This window comes from Sus scrofa, chromosome 1 (genome assembly GCF_000003025.6).
Source record: "Sus scrofa isolate TJ Tabasco breed Duroc chromosome 1, Sscrofa11.1, whole genome shotgun sequence".
NCBI classification, from domain to species: domain Eukaryota; kingdom Metazoa; phylum Chordata; class Mammalia; order Artiodactyla; family Suidae; genus Sus; species Sus scrofa.
The window spans coordinates 163,443,889-163,465,148 of NC_010443.5; the positions used below are offsets into that span (position 1 = coordinate 163,443,889).

The following is a 21,260-nucleotide window of genomic DNA, read 5'->3' on the forward strand; positions in this document are numbered from 1 at the left end:
TGCTTGTGGATGAGTGAAGAGGTGAGGGAAAGAGAGGCTAGATCAGGTGACAGAACCTTGAATGTTGGGCACAGCTTGGATTTGATTAGGGACAAAAGCAAGAAAATGCAAATTTATCATGCCTTTAAGAAAGTGGCAGTGTCCTGCTAGGTGTGCTAGTGAGGTGGGAGGTGAAGTTGGATCTGAGAACCTGTTGAGAGCAAGGGCTGTGTCCCTTTCATCTTTGTTTCCTCGTGGCCTAACACAGACCTGGCACATGACTGTTATTAAATCGTTGTGGAATGGAAGTTAAGAACTTTGAAGTCACTTGACATTTTTTTTTTCCTTCTAAGGCCAAACCTGAGGCATATAGAAGCTCCCAGGCTAGGGGGTCGAATCGGAGCAGCCACAGGCACAGCAACGTGGGATTCTTAACCCACTGAGTGAAGCCAGGGATCTAACTGCATTCTCATGGATTCTAGTCTGGTTCTTAACCTGCTGAGCCACAACGGGAACTCCCTGAGGTCACTTGAAATTCTTAATCTTCACCTAACCCAGCACAACATTACAGGTCCTAGACTGAAGCAGCAATAAGAGTAAGGAGGAATGGACAGTTGAGACAACACAAAACAATTAACTTTCAAGGCAACACATCATTAAGTAGTCAAGGAACTACACACAGTGGCATTCACTTACAGCTTAGGGATGTAAGTATGGCCATACATATGCCCAGAAACCAAGCCAACGTGGAGAGTTTCACAGAACAGCAGTGTGGTTCCAGAACTCACCTGGTCAGAGGACCTTCCTGCAAAAAACTGTCACCTGTAGGTGGAATGTTAAACCATGCCACATCTGCAGTGTGCTTTTCCAGTGAAGATGGGTGAGGAGGGAGTGGAGGGATTGGGGGTGGGGGTGGGGGCAGATTCTTGAAACTGGCTAAGGACAACTATCCTGGCTAACTGTTCCAAAACTTCTATTTCACAAACTCAAGTTTGGGAGCCAATTTAGAAAGTGTTATCTTTCAGTAAGGAGCACACAAAATCAACAATCTCACTGCCTATGTTGGAGCTGCAACCCGTCTAATCCATTTCAATGGGAGCTCAACCTCTTCCAAGGTGGCAGGGCAAAGGCACCAGATCTATGGACAGAACTAGGCTGATTAACTTATTTAAATCCTGGTAATTCCCCAAACCACTCCCAGCCCAAAATAAAATTATGGTTATGAAATTTCTCCTACTGCAGCTGTTTCAACTCTGCTCCCCATCAGAGCACCAAGGGAGTAATCCCTGTTTCTCACCACCACTGGGTGGGTGAGGTCAGGCTAGCAGGAAGTCCAGAAGCCTAGAGGCCTTGCTCTGAGAGGACTCTGGAGCTAGAGAGCCACTGGGAAGTCTGCACTCCCAGCAGTCTTTGTGGGATGCTTATGGCCAGGTTGAAAACAGATTTCTGATGAACAATAAATCTTGGCCGAGCAGCTGTGGCGAATGTAGGCGGCAGCTGCAGCTCAGATTCAATCCCTAGCCCAGTAACTTCCATATGTTACACGTGTGGGTAAAAACAACAACAAAAAACTGGTTGGTTAAAAAAAAAAAAAAAAAAAACCTGGCTGAAAGGAGGAGACCAAAGTAATCTATAAAATTTTCCCATCTGGGAGTTCCTGTTGTGGCACAGCGGAAACGAATCCAACTAGGAACCATAAGGTTTCCAGTTCAATTCCTGGCCTCGCTCACTGGGTTAAGGTTGCTGTGAGCTGTGGTGTAGATTGCAGACGTGGCTCAGATCTGGCACGGCTGTGCAGCCCTAAAAGGACCAAAAAAAAAAAAAGTTTCCCATCTGGAGTGCCGTAAATGAATTTTATGTATATTAAGGTATTAATCTCTTTAGAGTTTGGGTGGGTCTGGCTGGACCTTTCTGGCTGTTAGAAAACTCAACAGGTTAATCCAGTGTACCTCGGCTTATCCCTGAGTCATATAAGTGTCTTTTTTAATGTGTCATGAGTTAAAAAGGATGGGTCTACAGCAGTACCCTGCATAATCTTTATTTCTAAAAATTTCTGTATACAAATGAAAATTTAAGACCCTAATATATAACACAGCAGTGGTTCTTCTTTTTAAAAAATCATTATCCCTTTGAGAACCTGATAATGCCAAAGCCCTTGTGCCTAGAATGCACCTCCACTCAAACATGTAATATTTTGGATACAACTTCAGAGGGTTATAGAATTCAGACTGAGTGTCTGTTCTGGAGAGATTATCAGACAAACCTAAACTTACTAATTTCATTTATTTATTTATTTTTGTCTTTTTGCTATTTCTTGGGCCGCTCCCATGGCATATGGAGATTCCCAGGCTAGGGGTCCAATTGGAGCTGTAGCCACCGGCCTACACCAGAGCCACAGCAACGCGGGATCCAAGCCGCATCTGCAACCTACACCACAGTACACGGCAATGCTGGATTGTTAACCCACTGAGCAAGGGCAGGGACCGAACCCGCAACCTCATGGTTCCTAGTCGGATTCGTTAACCACTGCACCACGACGGGAACTCCCAAACTTACTAATTTTAGAAGGGTTCATCTGCTTTTTCTTTCCTCCACCCTTCCTCTAGTACAGCTCCAAAAGACCAAGTATTGTCAGATAAATCTCTGAATAAAATAGTATACTGGACTCCCTTGAAATTTCCTGGGAAGCATGCAGAAACCACTATCAGCTCCAAGAGGGACTCCGGAGAAACTCCCAGCTGCTCAGGGAAGATATGCTCATCAGGGGTCCAAGTACCACCCACCCTTGTAGTACCAACGGTGGGTTCTGGGAACCACTCACAGGTACAAAACAGTTCTCTGCACACCTACCTCTGGGTTTGGTTAGTGTTTATACTAGAAACCCCATGAAATCACCTTGCAGTCCCTCTTCTTCACTGCAAGCACATGACCTTGTTCATGTGTGTTAATCACTCATAGTTGCCACTAATCAAGGCAAGACTGTACAAATAGGGAATGGGGTAAAAAGGAATATTTACATCAATTAATTTTAGCAGCATCTTTTATTGCAACAAAGAACCTGTAATAAAATGCAACAAAACTAATGTTTCACTTTACATGATTAAGAGCCAAGTAGCTGAAAATGAGAAAACCCATAAACTTACTGGAGTGAGACATGCAATTCTTTTTATACAAGTCAATGCTTAAAACAGCAGGCACTTTATGTTCTAAAATTAAAGACCTGAACTCCAATTGTGCTGAATACAACATAAATCTGTACTTGGGTTATTTAAAAACAAACATACAAACACTATTTTTTTTCTCTCTCTCTGCGAGGGACCTCTCAAATGATTACCTAAAACTGCCTCTTGACAAAATAAAAAAAGCAGGAGCCGGCACCTTGCACTGATGTGTCTCCACATTTCAGGGTGCAAGATGGAGAGGTGAGGCTGGGTGGGGTTGGGGAGGTGGAAGTTAGGAAAGCTTCCTTATTCCTTTATGTCTGCTGGGAATGAACACTCACCTTACATAGCTCAGTTTAGCTATGGCCATGTCTCTTTTCTTACTTTAAATAGCTATAATTTGGGCTCCCAGGCTTAAGCAAGCACTCTACTATATATCCCAATCCCCAAATCCCCTGCTACACCAAGGAAGACACATTTAATGTAACAATTTTAATTAACTTCAGAATGTCATATACTAATTAGAAGTACTGCTTCATTAATAAGCATGCTTAGCATTTACTTTAGAATGGAAAAATTAACCATTTTATGTTATTTTTTAAATGTTTCATAGGAATATATTAATAAATACTTCTTTAAAAATTTGCCTTTCTACATATTATTTAACTACCATGAGTCAGGATATCTGGATGGAATCTAGTCTAGTACCAACTGAACACTAACTGGCTGTGTGGTCATGGGTAATAGTTTCTCCTCTCTCTCTATGTAGGTTCCTCCTCTAAAAAGTGAAAATATTACATTATATCAAAGGTATAACAGCTTGAAAATTTTATGATTCTATAATAATGAGGGATCTTACAGGAATCCTTTTACCTAAAGAGAGAACAAGGTTACAGAGAGGTGGGATACACCTTCTGTAAGAACTAAAACTAGTAAAAAAGTAAGCATCAATATCTACATCTCATTCTTTTGAAAAAGAATGCATGCATTGTGACTTCATCTTCTTGTATGAGACTTTGGAAACTAGCCAGGAATGGCATAGAGGGAAAAACCTTCATTCCAAAATTAACCTCCAGACAAAGAAGATGGATATACAGTTAATGACATCTTCTGCTTCTTTCAGAGTGAAAAGGGGCCAATAGTTGTTATCACAGATGAGTAGCTATCTTGACTATTGTTTGAGGCTCCTGTAGAACAGTCCAGTGTAAAATATCACCTGTTATTTTCTTAATCCAATTCATTCTCTATGGAAGAGTTTCTCAAAGTAGCCTTCAAATGACTTGCTTTAGAGTCACCTGGAAAACTTGTGAGAAAGGCAGATTCCTGGTCTCCATTTAAATCAACCAAGTCCAAGTTTCTATGAGTGAGGTTCAAGACTGCATTTCTTTTCATAAGCATTTCAAATGAATCTTAGATTTTGAGTCCCACCGCTCAGCAATGCACAAGCCACCATACCTGATGACAGTTGTTCAAGCGCACCCATTTATCAAGCTGCAAAAACCCCCTTTGATGTGCTTTTGGGGTCTCACTAAAAAGGCTGCTACTTTTATATACTCTTGCCTTGTAAGATGTTACCCGTACACAAAGTACAAATAGCTTTAGTGAGATTTCTACTGATTGCCTGAATTGACTATGATGTTTTCCACATTGATTTTAAAATCAAATTCAGTCAAACCAACTTTCTGCAAGTGAATTCAGTCAGGTATTTTTCCCACTATAGAAGGAGAATGGCCTTTAACTGACTGGGAATTATAAGAGAAGCATTCCTTGTGATAGGAGAAAAGTAGAAGGCAAGATGCCAGAGGAAAACACCTATGAATTCAAGCGTCCATGAGGTTCTTTAAGGTTTGTTTTGGTAAAAGAGGAGATGCCATTTTGGAGAAACAGCTGTACTGGATAAGAGGTTTCAAATAAGCAGCTGTCTAAAAGCCACTGTATGCCATTACTACTTTGCATATATATAAGGATAGATCCTTGGAGGCCAACTAATTCACAAACAAAAACCATCTTCATATGGGGGAAAACACTTTCTTGGGGAAGAAAAGTTACCCAAATCAATTTAATTTAACATTGAAAAATATATAAACAAATCTCGGCATGGGAAAATATCATAAACAAGAAAATCAAAACATATACAGACAATAAGGAAAATATAGGTATGGTACCTATTATACAGTGTAAATACAAAAACAGCAAAACCCAAAAACCTTCCACGGACAGAACCGCCGGGTCACTCTGCCATCCCTGGACTTCGTCCAGCTCCCATATGGCCCTCAATGGTAAAGTCCACCTCTGACACACAGTCGCTGTCCTTAGTAATGGAGGCTGTGCTCTCTAGGGGAGAAATCTACTCTCTCTGTAGTGGTGAGAAAGAACAGGAGGTTTTTTTGTTTGATTCTTTTTGTTTTGGAGCGTTGTTTTAAAAGCACTGATAACAACTTTCCAAACACTGAGGCTTATGATAAAAAGGGTCAAACTCATAGGTGCCTTCTCTGCCACTGGCTCCAATGTGACCCATCTAGCACCCTAAGATTCTAAGATGACAGATCCCAATCGGCACCAGTCGGCACTATGAGCTCCCTCAACAGTCAAGTGCTAGGGCTAAACCAGGAAAATGGCCACTCAAGAAACTGCTTATAAGCTCTGAACACTGAAAAAAAGAGCCATGGTTTATCAGGGATCGGTTTATGGTAAAGAGGTTGTCTGGAAACCTCTTTGTTTCAAGCTCACAATATCTAAATAATGCTCAAATAATTTAAAAAGGTTAAAGACAGTTTCAATTTGTAAGGTTTCCAAAGTTAAAGAAAATAATAAAAAAAAAATCAGAATCAGAATTATAAAACTCTAAGGACCTTCTCCCCTGAATAATATTAGGCTGTAACTGTGTTGGCAAGAGTATGATTTCTTAATTTTGGTTTCCTTAACTAATATTCTAGGAGTTTAAATTTCAATTCCCAAACTTTTTCATGGGTATTTTTAGACAAATTATGCTTTTGCTTAGCTCTTAAGCAAACCCTTGCCTTATCCTCTCCCTGTCATTCTCCACACCCTAGAGTCTCCCCAAACCCACTGAAATTCCCTTCCATCACCCTAAAACTCTGAAACATTTTGATGAGGAAATACCCAGTAGAAACTGGCACCATTAAATTTTCTGAAGAATCTAAGTGAATGTGTACTTTTTTTCATTTCTTAAGGGAAATTGCCTGCAAATATTTAAGCTCTAATCATTTGATTAAAATTTTCCTGCCTGTAATTATTAATATTATAAGACTAATTAAATTCATGCTACATATACAGTTACTTGTCTTTATGTGAAAGGAAAAAACCCACTCGGTCATATCATCAAAGAGAACTATTTATACTAGATACAGTTTAAATTGGCTATAAACTGGTCAGAGTTTGAATGAAACAAAATAAGTGTCTTTAGGAGGCCACTAAGTTATCCTTGAAAAATCATTAATGACTGGTTAAGCCATAGGTTTAATAGTGATTAGTTTGAAACATGCTGGATACACCCCAAGCAATGAAGTATATAAGCTATTCAATTACATTTAAGTGCTATCAAATCTGTAACTAGTCAGAGATTCTTGAATTGAACCAAACCAATCACTAATATCATCATATTTTAACAAACTCAGAAGTATACTGTAAAAATACACTAATTAAATCCATGAGGTTCATAATGCTATTAAAAATGAAAATAAGGTAGTATGGATACACGGTGCTAATGTCTTATTTCTTTCAGTAATTCTCATGGTATTGCTGGGTGCCTTAGAAATACGTGTCATTCAATTTTGTGTGTGTGTGGTTAAGGTATTAGATTACTGTCCACAAGCTGTAAACACCTGCATGGCACCAAAATATTTTCAGAAGTAGATGTTATGTGGCAGGTACCAAAATGTGATGAACCATTCTCTACCGATTAACCCTCCTCATTTGGTTAAACAGCCAGTGTATACCAGAGTTCTACACAGGTCAGAATTATATCACTTTCAGAGCAGCAATACGTGATCCAAGGTTTTCTTGAAGGTAGTGCAAAAGATGCAGTTCATAATGTTCTCCAGATTCAGGAACTCTTATGCTGTGTCTCTCCTGAGGATAGATCTTAACAACAACAAAACCAAAATACACAAAGTAAGAATTTAATAATACATCTCCTTCCTAAGCTTTCAGGAGATTTTCTACAAGATGAATAACACAGAGCAGAGCTTCTCCAAGATATTATAAGCATACATCCTATCTAAAGGCCCTTCTCTTGTTTTTACTTTTTTATTTTATTTTTCTTTTGTCTTTTTAGGGCCACACCCAAGGCATGTGGAGGTTCTCAGACTAGGGGTCTAATCCAAGCTGTTGCTACTGGCCTACGCCAGAGCCACAGCAATGCCAGATCCAGATCTGAGAGCCCCATCTTCGACCTGCACCATAGCTCACAGCAACGCCTGGTCCTTAATCCACTGATAGAGGCCAGGGATCCAATCCACAACCTCATGGTTCCTAGTCGGATTCATTTCTGCTGCGCCACGACGGGAACTCTTCTTTTCATGATTCCCTAGGTACCACTAGACTTACAAAAAGATTTATTTGTAGATCAGTGGTTCTCCAAGTTAATGTGAATGTGTACTTTTAATGTGTACAGATAAGTACACATTATCTGAAGGCCTCTGGGGTCCTCAGAAACCCTTTCAAGGGATACACAAGGTCAAAGTAATTTGACCTTGATGTTATTTGACCTTGTGTATCCCAAGATGTTATTTGCCTTTATTCATTGTGTTGGCATTTGCACTGATTATGAAAGGCAATGGTAGGTAAAAGTGCTAGTGCCTTAGCATGAATCAAAGCAGTGACATACATTTGCAGTAAACAAGGAAAAATGCCAATTTTACTTAAGTAGCAGTAAAATTAGAATTTTATTAAACTGCAACCCCGGAGTTCCCGTTGTGGCGCAGTGGTTAACGAATCCGACTAAGAACCATGAGGTTGAGGGTTCGGTCCCTGCCCTTGCTCAGTGGGTTAAAGATCCGGCGTTGCCGTGAGCTGTGGTGTAGGTTGCAGACGTGGCTTGGATCCCGCGTTGCTGTGGCTCTGGCATAGGCCGGTGGCTACCGCTCCGATTCGACCCCTAGCCTGGGAACCTCCATGTGCCGCAGGAGCAGCCCAAGAAATAGCAAAAAGAAAAAAAATAAAAAATAAAAAAAATAAAATAAACTGCAACCCCAAGTAGAGGTATTTTTAATATTCTGTGGTGATGAAATGTGAAGAATGAATAAAGCACCTCTACTACAGGATGCCTCAAGGAAAAGTACTTGTACAATTGAGTTTCTAAATGGGACTTCATTTTTCACTTGAAAAGAATGACAACATGGTGATTCAGACTTAGGTATCTGGCAAATGATTTCTCAAATTGATGTGAGCTGGTCACTCCAAGTATAACATTGACAGCATTTATTGCCAATAATAAATTTTGAATTTTTATTTTATTTTATTTATTTATTTTTGCTTTTTAGGGCCACACCTGCAGCATATGGGGGTTCCTAGGCTAGGGGTCAAATCAGAGCTGTAGCCAACCAGCCTAAGCCACAGACACAGCAACTCAGGATCCAAGCCACGTCTATGACCTACACCACAGCTCATGGCAACGCCAGATCGTTAACCCACTGAGCAAGGCCAGGGATTAAACCCACAACCTCATGGTTCCTAGTTAGATTTGTTCCCACTGTACTGTGCCAGGAACTCCAAATTTTGAGCTTTTAAATGAAAATTAGAATTGCATCTATCACTACTAGCTCATGAGTTTCCCAATACTTAGAGACTTTTTGTTGACATCAGTGGTGATATCAATATATGTGATTTTTAAAATATTGTATAATGAGATTAATCAACATTTAGAGGACTGGCATAACACAATGAACCAATATTTTCCAGAGGACCAATGCATGGGTAAAAAATTCATTTGAAGTACAAGATCCAACAGACTGTAATAGAGTATGAAAAACTTATATATATGGCTTCAGATTCTACAATAAAACTAACCTTTAAGAAACTATTATTTGTCCCGTTTTGGTATAGTAATAACAAAGAAGAAAGCCACAATTATCTGAAAAAACTAAAAGATTACTCCCATTTCTTTTTTGTTTGTTTTTGTCTTTTAGGGCTGCACTGGCAGCATATGGAGATTCCCAGGTTAGGGGTAAAAGTGGAGCCACAGCTGCTGGCCTGAGCCACAGCCACAGCAATGCAGGATCTGAGCCTCATCTTCGCCCTACACCACAGCTCAGGGCAACACTGGATCCTTAACCCACTGAGCGAGGCCAGGGATCAAACCCCCGTCCTTGTGGATGCTAGTTGGGTTCATTAACCAGAGCCATGACGGGAATTCCATTTTTTTTTGTTTTGTTGTGTTTGGTTTTATTATTTTTTATTTTTAAATTTTTTTCCATTTCTTAAATTACATATTTTGTGAGGCTGAAATTTCTTCATTTACTTTAGCCAAAACAACATTTTACAAAAGATTGTATGTGAAGTAGATATGAAAATTCAAGTCTTTCTTATTAAGCTAGACATTAAAGGGATTTATTAAGATGTAAAAGAATTTTAAAATAACTTTCTCAGTAAGTTTTGTTTTGAAAAATTTTTCCCTGCATAAAAAATTATGTTAACATGTAATAGTTTATCATTGTTAATTTTAAATAAATAAATATTAAAACATTTTCTTAGTCTTAATATCTTATATGAGAAATACTGATTGATATATCTCACATAAAAAAAAGCTTTTTGGAGTTCCCATTGTGGCTCAGTGGTTAATGAATCCGACTAGGAACCATGAGGTTGCAGGTTCAATCCCTGGCCTTGCTCAGTGGATTAACGATCCGGCATTGCCGTGAGCTGTGGTGTAGGTCACAGATGAGGCTAGGATCCCACGTTGCTGTGGCCCTGGTGCAGGCCGACGGCTACAGCTCCGATTCGACCCCTAGCTTGGGAATCTCCATATGCCGCGGTAGCGGCCCTAGAAAAGGCAAAAAGGCAAAAAGCCAAAAAAAAAAGAACAACTTTTTGGTATACAAAGGGGTCCTGAGACCAAAACGTTTGAAAACTATTGCTACAGACAAATATCTCATAGTTTACCACATACATGTCAACTGAAACATAAAAAAGGGAAAAAAGCAGTCTTTTTCATTTCTTATGAACACCCAATCTGTGTAAGGAGTAGAAAAGAAGAACAGCTTCTCTTAAAAGATTTTTTTTTTTTTTTTTGAATAATGGAGCAATGGAGGTAACTTCCTGGTGTCTGCTCCAATATAAAATAAAAGATAATTAAAGGACCACGTAATCAAGTTCTGAAAATCCTTTACAACAGTGAAATCAAGTAGCATTCCCTCCCTCTTCCAAGGGGAAGAAGAAAAGCAAAGGAGAATAATGAATGGACTCCTGTCATTTTGTCCATGATTACAAACTGAAAGCAGATAGAGATACACAATCATGTAATCCAACAGGTCAATTTTCAGCCTGACTTCAAGAGAATCTTAATTTTTATCCAGCTCGAGACACTGCTAACTATGTCTATTCTTTTAGCTCTCTTAAGCAGAGGGTGGTCACAGCTGAAAATTCAACCTTACTTCATAGTTTATTATACTTCAAAATAATCAATCACTAATCACAACTGTTTTAATCAGAAAATGTAAAAGAACTCACCTGTAAATCATAAGGCTTTCCAGCCCTCACTAAAAAACTCAGTAATATACTGGTGTGTGCAAAATGGACATTCTCATCTAAGAACCCATGTAAGAGTAGTAAACGATTTGGTCTGCAGAAATAGAAATATCAGATTAGGCAAAAAAAAAAAAAAAAGTATTTGGGAAAACTACTTAATTCCTTAAAACTGATCACAATTAACTATGTTAACTTCCTTATACTGTAATGTTAGATTAAAGATTCAATATTTCAATATTATATTAGTTATATATTAAGATGCTACATGTAATGAAAGACTTTAAAAAATTAAATCATGTGTTCAATTTACTATTAAAATACTAGAATACATTAATAATTATACCATGTCCCTATAAAAAAGAAAAATCATATACATTATTTATAATACATATGTAAGCAGAAATATAATTTTTTTCCACATTGAAACACGTGTACTTAAGCTTCTTTCAGCACTTATATAATTCCTTCAAATACAACTTGTAAAAAAAAAAACCCATATTTTATGAACTAGCCTATAATCTACCTTTGAGAAATAGCCATGCCTTTTATTTATTTATTTTATTTATTTATTTGTCTTTTTAAGGCCACACCCGCAGCATATGAAGGTTCCCAGGCTAGGGGTCGAATTGGAGCTGTAGCCACTGGCCTTCACCACAGCCACAGCCATGCCAGATCCCAGCCGCGTCTTCGACCTACACCACAGCTTAGGGCAATGCCGGATCCTTAACCTAACCCACTGAGCAAGGCCAGGGAATGAACGTGTGTCCTCATGGATACTAGTCAGGTTTCCACTGAGCCATGACAGCAACTCCAGCCACGCCTTTTAGTATTCTATAAACTACTGGTCTTGATTTTGTTGTATTTGTAGTTTTCATTACTATTGAAGACAATTTTTAAAAAGACAATTCAAAATTTATAATCTTCATTTTAAAGCATGAACTTACTCAGAGGGGAACTTCTCTGCTTGCATGGCCACAGATCCTAAGTAATAGCCCTGTTCATTCTGGTCAGGGTGACCCATATAACGCTCCGTATAGCCTGTATCATAGAAGATCCACAGAGTGACTGGGGCCCCAGCAATAGCAACCTACATAAGATAACAGGGACAGTCAAGTGTGGTTCAGAAAAGAATGGCTAGCACTGAGAGTTTGTAACAGCAAATTTACAGGCTAAAATTATCCTTAGGCTTTAGCCCTACAACTGGGGCATACATGATCTCAGGCAACTCAGAAAACCAAAGCAGAGTGCCAAGGTCAAGAATTTGATACTTTGTGAGTCAGTCACTCAGCTTCATGTTCCACAGCTGTGCCACACACCAAATCCTTAACTTAGGCTAGTTGAAACATAAACAGTGGTCTCTGTTAAAAAGGGAGGCAGTTAGAACATATGAATGCCTCAGTGTAAACTCATTTCTGCTCCTGGGGAAAAAAATATGGGACAAGTATCAGCTTTATATAGGAAAAGCAGTTTTTTTTCTTTTAAGCTTCTATTGGTAGCACAGAATTTACAACAATGAATGAAATATATTTAAGCACTAAATATTTGCCTCATTTTAAGGCTCCCCAAACAGTTTTATATTCAAACATTTTAATTGCTTTCTTGACAGTTGCAAACCTGGGAAAATTATGGAAGTTTTCAGAGTTCATTTTGTGGTTATTATAAATAAAGATTATCTGAATATATATGTAAGAACAAAAGCCCATCATTTTTATTCTTAAAAATAAAAATTCTTCACCATAAAATAAAATCATGTTATTGAAATATTAAAAAAGAAAAATGCTACCCATAATTCCCATTTCCTTAACAACTGTTAGCATCTCTCTCTCTCTTTTTTTGTCTTTTTAGGGCTGCACCCACAGCATATAGAAGTTCGCAGGTTAGGGGATGAATCAAAGATGTAACTGCCAGCCTACACCACAGCCACAGCAATGCAGGGATCAGAGATGCGTCTGCAGCCTACACCACAGCTCATGGCAATGCCTGATCCTTAACCAACTGAACAAGGCCAGGATCAAACCCTCGTCTTCACAGATATTAGTTAGGTTCATTACTGAGCCACATTGGGAACTCCTTGTTAGCATCTTTTTATATTTTCTTCTAAGAAAATATAATCTTTAGCATATTTTTCTAAGAAGTTGTTTATAGAACTATAATAATTGTTTATATATTTAATAGTTTATTTTCTTTTTAGGGCTACATCTGTGGCATATGGAAGTTCCCAGGCCAGGGGGTGAATCAGAGCCACAGCTGCCAGCCTACACCACAGCCACAGCAACACTGCATCCCCAACCCACTGAGCAAGGTCAAGGATTGAACCCAAATCCTCATAGATACTAGTCAGGTTTGTGACCCACTGAGCCACAATGGGAACTCTGTAATAGTTTATTCATTCAGTACAGATTTACTTAGGGTCTACTATGTGCCAAGCATTGTGCTTGGCTGCTAAGGATACAGCATGGGGCAGACAGGTTCCTGCCGTTAGAGACTATAGTCCAATAGTTAAATAAGTAAAATCCAAAATGTATGTATGTGTTTTAATGATCGTGACTATCTAGCATAATCTTTGGCATATGTCTATGAAGAGCCAATAACTGATCAAGTTGACGAGTGTTTTAACAGAAATACATAAAGACATGTAAACATATATCTCACATAGATATCACAAGTTGATAAGCTATATCTATTATTTTATAAGCTATTAAACATACAAATCTTAACTTCTTATAATACTGTCAACTCTGTAAACCTTTAGATAATTGGCATTTTCTCATATCTCAATTTAGAGAAAATTCTATGCTTACTGCAAAAAGGGAGTACAATAGGAAGTCACATACCCTGAAGATATCTGACCTCTGCATTAATGCCATCAGAGAGAGGTATCCTCCATAGGACCAGCCATGGATGCCCACACGATCTAAGTCAATGAAATCATATTGAGAGGCTAGATATTGGAGTCCTTCCACCTGATCGTCAATTTCTATTTGACCCTGTCAAAAAGGGAAAACATGTCACTGATTCTGATGAATAAAAATCCCATTATAAGAGTGTTTTTAAAGCTGTAGTTGTTTATACTAAAAATACCTGTAGTTTTTTAAGATAAGAACTAATTATCAATTTAGATTCTGCTGCTCAAGAAAAAGGTTTTTAACTCTATTTAAAGACAGGAGCCTATAGCCTCTATTGCTAGCCTGTCCTAGAGTTTAAGTTACCCCTTCGTCATAAAGTTCTTTCCTACTGTGACCCAAATACCCCTTGCCAAATGGGTATTTCCCATTTCCATTTGTTCTGTTGTCTGCTAAGAGGTCAGCATCTTCCTTGTAACAAGCCTTCCTATACCCAAAGATAAAAGATCAGCCCCCTTAAGTGGTTGAATAATTTTACTTCTCCTTTTTAAAACTTAACGCAATAAAGCAGAAGGAATCACTCTTGAGGCCTTAACCTCCTATTTCCCCAACATCTCCCTCTAGGAACTGAACATACAATTTCTAAAAAATCCTCTTTAAGACCTAGTTCTGATCACCACCACCCTGTCTGTATTACTAGGCCTGCCAGTGCACACAATCTCAATTCACTGAGCCAAAAACAAAAATAAAAACAAAAAACTTACATGAGAATACAACATAAGGTCAAAGAACTGGCTGTGGGAGAATATCCCCATGTCTTACTCATCATGTCCAATACACTGGCAAACACAGTAACTGCCTTACTGTGCAAAAGGAACATCGGATTCTCATCATTTCCCAAAGCAGCAGAAAGGACATGGGGCATCTCTAAAAGGTAGCATTTAAAGCTTCCTGTAGAGAGAAAGAGGCTTGTCACAAGGAAGGCACTAACCAGTTGGTTTCTCTCTTTACAGAGGACAGAACAAATCTCAATTATTCCTCTAATAGTGTACAGGAAACTAAATGTGCTGAAAACTAAACGTGCTGCCTTCAGGCTAAACTGGACATATAAAATGGAAGAAGGGTTTCTATGTAAAAGTTGTTCTATCTCAGCTCCCCAAAGTTACATAGAGGTAGTGAATATCAAATTGCATCTTCCCTCCCCCACCCACCCCACAAATCCTAACACATGACCATACATGCACACAAGCACTCACCCATAGCCCCTTCCCCCAACTCTTTCTCTGGGATTTCACACCAAATAATGCACCCAAAAATGTAAATGTCTTTAAGAGAAAAATGTACGTTCACACACCATTTTATATTTAAAGGCGCCTTCAAATTTAAGCCCTCGGTGACAGGATCCCCTGTTGTCTATCACTACCACCACATAACCCAGAGAGGCTAGGGTATTCAATCGGAAATACTTGATTCCTTTAAATCGATTATTCACCAACTGCACCTGAGGAAGAAATACAACTTCAGTGAAATTTATTATATGGTGGCATACAAAAGCATAAGAAAGGCAAGATGCTGCAAAAAATAGAAAGCTTAAAATATTATTTTGCCTATAAAATGAAGTTATATTTTCCTTTTTTTTTTTTCTGGTCCCTTTAGGGCCACACCCACGGCACATGGAGGTTCCCGGGCTAGGGGTCCAATCGGAGCCACTGCCGCCGGCCTACGCCAGAGCCACAGCAACGCCAGATCCAAGCCGTGTCTTCGATCTACACCACAGCTCACGGCAACGCCAGATCTCCAACCCACTGCGCGAGGCCAGGGATCGAACCCACATCCTCATGGTTCCTAGTCGGATTCGTTTCTGCTGGGCCAAGACGGGAACTCCTGAAGTTATATTTCTTGTGGCAAGAACACTTAACATGAGATTGACCCTCTTAAATTTTTTTTTTTTTTGCTTTTTAGGGCTGCATCTGTAGCATATGGAAATTACCAGGCTAAGGGTCAAATCAGAGCTACAGCCGCAACCTACACCATAGCCATAGCCATACAAGATCCAAGCTGCATCTCAGACCTACTCCACAGCTCATGGCAACACTGGATCCTTAACCCACTGAGCAAGGCCAGGGATTGGACCTGCCTCCTCATGGATCCTAGTCAGTTCATTACTGCTGCGGCACGACGGGAACTCCCACCCTCTTAAGATTTTAAGTGTACAACACAGTATTGTTAATCACAGGGCAATATTGTATAGCAGATCTCTAAAACTTACTTATTTTGCACGATTAAGAATTTTTTGAGAGTTGCTGCTGTGGCACAATGAGATAAACAGCATCTCTGGTGTGCTGGCATGCAGGTTTGATCCCTGGCTCAGCATGGTGGGTTAAGGATCTGACATTGCTGCCACTATGGCGTAGGTCACAACTGCAGCTCAGATCAGATCTGATCCCCGGCCTGGGAAATCCACAAGATGTGGCAGGGCAGCCAAAAAAAAGAAAATAATTTTTTTTCTGGAGTTCCTTGGTGGCTCAGCAGGTTAAGGATTTGGCATTGTCACTGCTATGGCTTGTGTCACTGCTGTAGCATGGTTTCAACCCCTGGCCCAAGAACTTCTGCATGCCATAGGCACAGCCAAAAAATTAAAAAAAAAAAAAAAAAAGTATAAAAGAATTATTTGGAGTTCCTGTTGTGGCTCAGTAGTAACAAACCCGACTAGTATCCATGAGAATGTGGGTTTGAACCCTGGCCTCACTCAATGGGTTAAGAATCTGGTATTGCCGTGAGCTGTGGTATAGGTCACAGATGCAGCTTGGATCCCAAGTGGCTGTGGCATAGGCTGCAGCTCCAATTCGACCCCTAGCCTGGGAACTTCAATTTGCCTCTATGCCACAAAAAGCAAATAATAATAATAATTTTTTATGCCTGTTGATTAGCAATTCTCCACTTCCCCATCCCTGATAATATTTTTAAGTTAACATAAATCTTATCATGTTCACGTTACTTCTTTTCTTTCTTTACACTCAAGGTTCAGAGCAATTACTGAGCAACTACAGGCTTTTAAAACTATAACCAAGGTATTAATTATACACAAGAGATTTAACCTAGCCTATAGAAAAAGTTACTAGAATGATTATTTCTACCCCAAGGATGACAGAATAATATCATTTTTCTTCCCTACTTGCCTTTTCTTGGGACTGTCTCTAACTAGTAAATGGAAAACTTAAGTATTTTAATGAAACACCATGACCAGTTAGCTTCCTTTTTTCGTTACACAGATCAGTGCAAAAGGTAAGATAATTCTTAAATAACTTTATGCCCTAGAAACGAAACTTTGAAAAGACTGAGAAATTAAGTGCAGTTTGATGCTTCATCAGAAATAAACTATTTTGTCGGAGTTCCCGTCGTGGCACAGTGGTTAACAAATCCGACTAGGAACCATGAGGTTGCGGGTTCGAGCCCTGCCCTTGTTCAGTGGGTTAACGATCCGGCATTGCCGTGAGCTGTGGTGTAGGTCGCAGATGCGGCTCGGATTCCACGTTGCTGTGGCCGTGGTGTAGGCCGGTGGCTACAGCTCCGATTAGACCCCTAGCCTGGGAACCTCCATATGCCGAGGGAGCAGCCCTAGAAAAGGCAAAAAGACCAAAAAAAAAAAAAAAAAAAAAAAAAAGGAAACTATTTCGTGAAAAGAAGACTTTAATTAATGGGCAGAAAGTTATAGAAGTTAAAGGTTTGGGGGACACTAAGATAATAAACCAAAAAAAAAATATTTTGGCAAAAATGAGAAGGTGTTCTCCGGCTCAAACCAATGGGAAAATCAGGTCAGACGAGTTAAAGTAAGAATCAATGCTATTTTCATTCAATAAGGGCTAGATGGGAGGTATAAAAATCTTGTCTTTTTGAACTTTTGGATGTTTAGTACCACTGTAACAACTGCCAAACTGGTCTTTGTTTCTATTCTTGTCCTCCATATAGCCTGTTCTCATAGTAACAGAACGATGTTTTAAAAATGTAAAACAGGTATGACTTTACAGCTTAGCTCCTTTCTAATGGGAGGGGTTTAGATCAAAATAAGATCTAAACTCCTCACCACTACCTTTGTGACCCTCTGTTGCCTAGTCCTTGGCTATTTCTCCGACCTCATCTCATACCATTTCCCACCTTTAGCACTGTATTCTAACTTTATTATCAACTATAACAAGTTGGTTCTAACCCCAGGGCCTTGACACTTACTATCCTCTCTGTCTGGAATGCTCTTCCTCTAGATCGTTAACAAGGCTCATTTCTTCTAATCTTCTGTACCCTCAGAGAGCTTTCTTGACCTTTCAATCAGAACTCCCATTTTAATCACTTTGCCATCCTCTTTCCTAACAGTTATTCATAACACTTCCATTATATAAAGTGTATACAATGTGTGTAATTTATATGTTTCTTATTATTTTCCTCGCTAAACTCCTTGAGAGTAGGACATTGAAGAAGATATAAGACTTGTATAAACAGTATAAATGCTTCAGGCCATGTTTGTTCTTAGTGTATATTGAGGTCAAAGTGGAAATCTTTTGACTTGTTCACTATGGTATCCTCACTGCCTAGAATAGTACCTGGTACATAATAGGAACGCAATAATTATTTGCCAAATGAATGAATGAAAAATAGAAACAGGAGAATGATGTTTTTCTTTTCTACCTTGGGAGGAGGGGTTTGGTGGGCAAAGGTGCTTGTTAGTTTTTTGGAGGGGGGCTGCACCTGTGTCATATGGAAGTTCCCAGGCTAGGGGCTGAATCGGAGCTGCAGCTGTCAGCCTACACCACGGCCACAGCAATGCTATACCCAAGCAACATCTGTGACCTATACCACAGCTTGAAGCAATGCCAGATCCTTAACCCACTGAGCAAGGCCAGGGATCGAGCTTACATCCTCATGGATACTAGTAGGATTCATAACCTGCTGAGCCACAGGTTCAGGTTCTTGTTTTTAAAGCCAAAGGTTCTTATTTTTAAAGAGAGGGAGCATAAAAAAGAAGTACAAGGATTAGAAGAACACAAATATGAACATGTAAGAAAACCAGCTCACTACTTCTTTTTTTTCTTGGCCGCACCTGTGGCATGCCTAAGTCCCAGGCCAGGGATCGGACCTGGGCCACAGCAGTACAATGCTGGATCCTTACCCCACTGAGCCACCAGGGAACTCCAACTAACTCACTTCTTTGCCTGCTGTCAATCACAGAAGATGACCTCGATTGCCTTTTAGGAATATTTTCCCCCAGAGTCAGTTTTTCTGCCTTTGCAGCCCGGAGACCTGCCTCTTCTTAGAAGGTGCTTAAACAAAATGTTCTTTCGCATTAAGAATTCAAAAGTCTTCTTCTGTGTCAGTTCTTCAAAATCCGTGTTCTGCTGATTTAACCCGCTCTTGTGTACTTATATTTGCAGAACAGTGTCTGGCACAGAGGAAGCATCATTAAATATTTGTTAAATAAACTTTTTTTTTGCATATGGAGATTCTCAGGCTAGGGGTTGAATTGGAGCTGTAGCTGCTGGTCTACACCACAGCCACAGCAACTCAGGATCCGAGCTGAGTCTTCGACCTATACCACAGCTCATGGCAACGCCAGATCCTTAATCCGCTGAGTGAGGCCAAGGATTGAAACTGCATTCTCATGGATGCCAGTCAGATTCATTAACTCCTGAGCTATGACAGGAACTCCATAAATAAACATTTAAAAATATACAACTGTTATCAATGAAAAGTTTAAAGAACTAAGACTTATTGACTTTAATGGGAAAAATATTTGTTGATTTCCTCAGATTTTGCACTGTAAAAAAAAATAGGTAATCTGTTTTTGTATTTTTTTTTTCCTTTTTTCTTTTTTTTTAGTCATTCTGCAACATATGGAGTTCCTAGGCCACATCTGAGCCACAGCTTCTACCTGGCAACACTGGATCCTTAAACCCACTGGGCCAGGCTGGGGATTGAACCTCCGTTCCAGCACTCAGAGAGTCTGCTGATCCCACTGCGCCACAGTGGGAATTTCGACTTGGATTTCACTTTTGTCCAACTACAGACATCACTAAATCTAGTGACTAAGAAATTCACTTCATGTTATAAATTGTGACACTGTTGCTATTCAAAAGATTTCCACTTTGACCTCAATATACACTAAGAACAAACATGGCCTGAAGCATTTATACAGTTTAATCAAATTTCTCAAGGTTATTGTGTGCTATTTGAATGATCCGGTCTTACATTAAAGCACCTCCTCATAACTAACCCAAATGGTCATCAAACAGGAGGATGAATGATCTCCTAGGGGGTTCAAGTACCAGAAGCATTCTATCATGTTAAGTCTTATGGTGAAATCTCCCTGCAAACTGAATACCAGATTCTCTTGTGGCCTCACCAAATTTGAATGCTTCCAAAGAATAATTTGAGAAAGAAACCTTTCTACAGAGCAAAAAAAATGCAGTCATATTCATAAAATCCTCCAAACAAACAGTTTTAACTACACTAGCAAGGACCTTTTCTATTATGGTAAAACATACACTTTAACCATTTTAAATGCATAATTTAGTAGTATTAAGTACATTCACACTATTGTGCAACCACTATACATTTCCAGAGCTTCTTAATCATCCCAACTAGAAATTTCTAATCTACTGAAATTAACTCCCTATCTCTCCTCCAGTGCCTGACAACCTCTATCCTACTTTCTGTCTCTATGAACTTGTGTCTTCTGGGTACCTCATACAAGTGGAATAATACAATATCCTTCTCTTTTTTTGCCTTTTAAAAAATTTTATTTATTTTTTAGGGTTGCTCTCGAGGCATATGGAGGTTTCCAAGCTAGGGGTCTAATTGGAGCTACAGCTGCCGGCTTATGCCACAGCCACAGCCACACCAGATGCAAGCCACATCTGCGACCTACACTACAGCTCACAGTAATGCTGGATCCTTAGCCCACTGAACAAGGCCAGGGATTGAAGCTGCAACCTCATGGTTCCTAGTCAGATTTGTTTCTGCTGCACCACGATGGGAACTTCATGAATAATACAATATCCTTCTGAGTCTGGCTTATTTCACTTAGCATAATGTCTCAAGGTTCATCCATATTGTAGCATGTGTCAGAATTTCCTCCTTTTTTGCTTTTTTAGGGCCACACCCGCAGCATATGGAGGTTCCTAGGCTAGGAGTCGAAACCGAGCTACAGCTGCCAGCCACAGCCATAGCCACAGCAAGGGAGGATCCCAGCTGTGTCTGCGACCTACACCACAGCTCAAGGCAATGCTGGACCCTTAACCCACTGAGTGAGGCCAGCAATCGAAGCTGCAACCTCATGGTTACTAGTCAGATTTGTTTCTGCTGCGCCACAATGGGAACTCCTCCTTTTTTCTTTAAATGCTGCATTATATTCCCCTATGTACCACATTGCGTTTACCCATTACCAGTCAATGGACAATGGGGTTGCTTCCACTTTTGGCTATTGTGAATAATGTTCAATCAACATTGGTATACAAGTATCTATTCAAGTTTCAGCTTTCAATTCTTTTGGATGTACATCCTGAAATGGAATTACTGGATC

The 21,260-nt window shown here is 39.5% G+C and overlaps 1 protein-coding gene across 3 annotated transcripts in view; it reads right to left on the bottom strand.

The window, feature by feature from the left end:
- DPP8 (dipeptidyl peptidase 8) overlaps positions 3,002-21,260 on the bottom strand; it is a 70,545-nt gene continuing 52,286 nt past the window's right edge. Inside the window, exons 17-22 of one of the 3 annotated variants that reach the window (XR_002346298.1) lie at positions 15,045-15,191; positions 14,455-14,641; positions 13,682-13,834; positions 11,792-11,934; positions 10,830-10,941; positions 3,002-7,244 (exon numbers count right to left, since the gene is read on the bottom strand). Coding sequence is in view for 2 of the 3 variants with exons in the window: in XM_001929097.6 (XP_001929132.3) it covers positions 7,122-7,244; positions 10,830-10,941; positions 11,792-11,934; positions 13,682-13,834; positions 15,045-15,191 (678 nt within the window). In the remaining variant the exon portion in view is untranslated. The remainder of the gene's footprint in view (positions 7,245-10,829; positions 10,942-11,791; positions 11,935-13,681; positions 13,835-14,454; positions 14,642-15,044; positions 15,192-21,260) is intronic. The other 2 variants (XM_001929097.6, XM_005659849.3) reach the window with 2 other exon arrangements.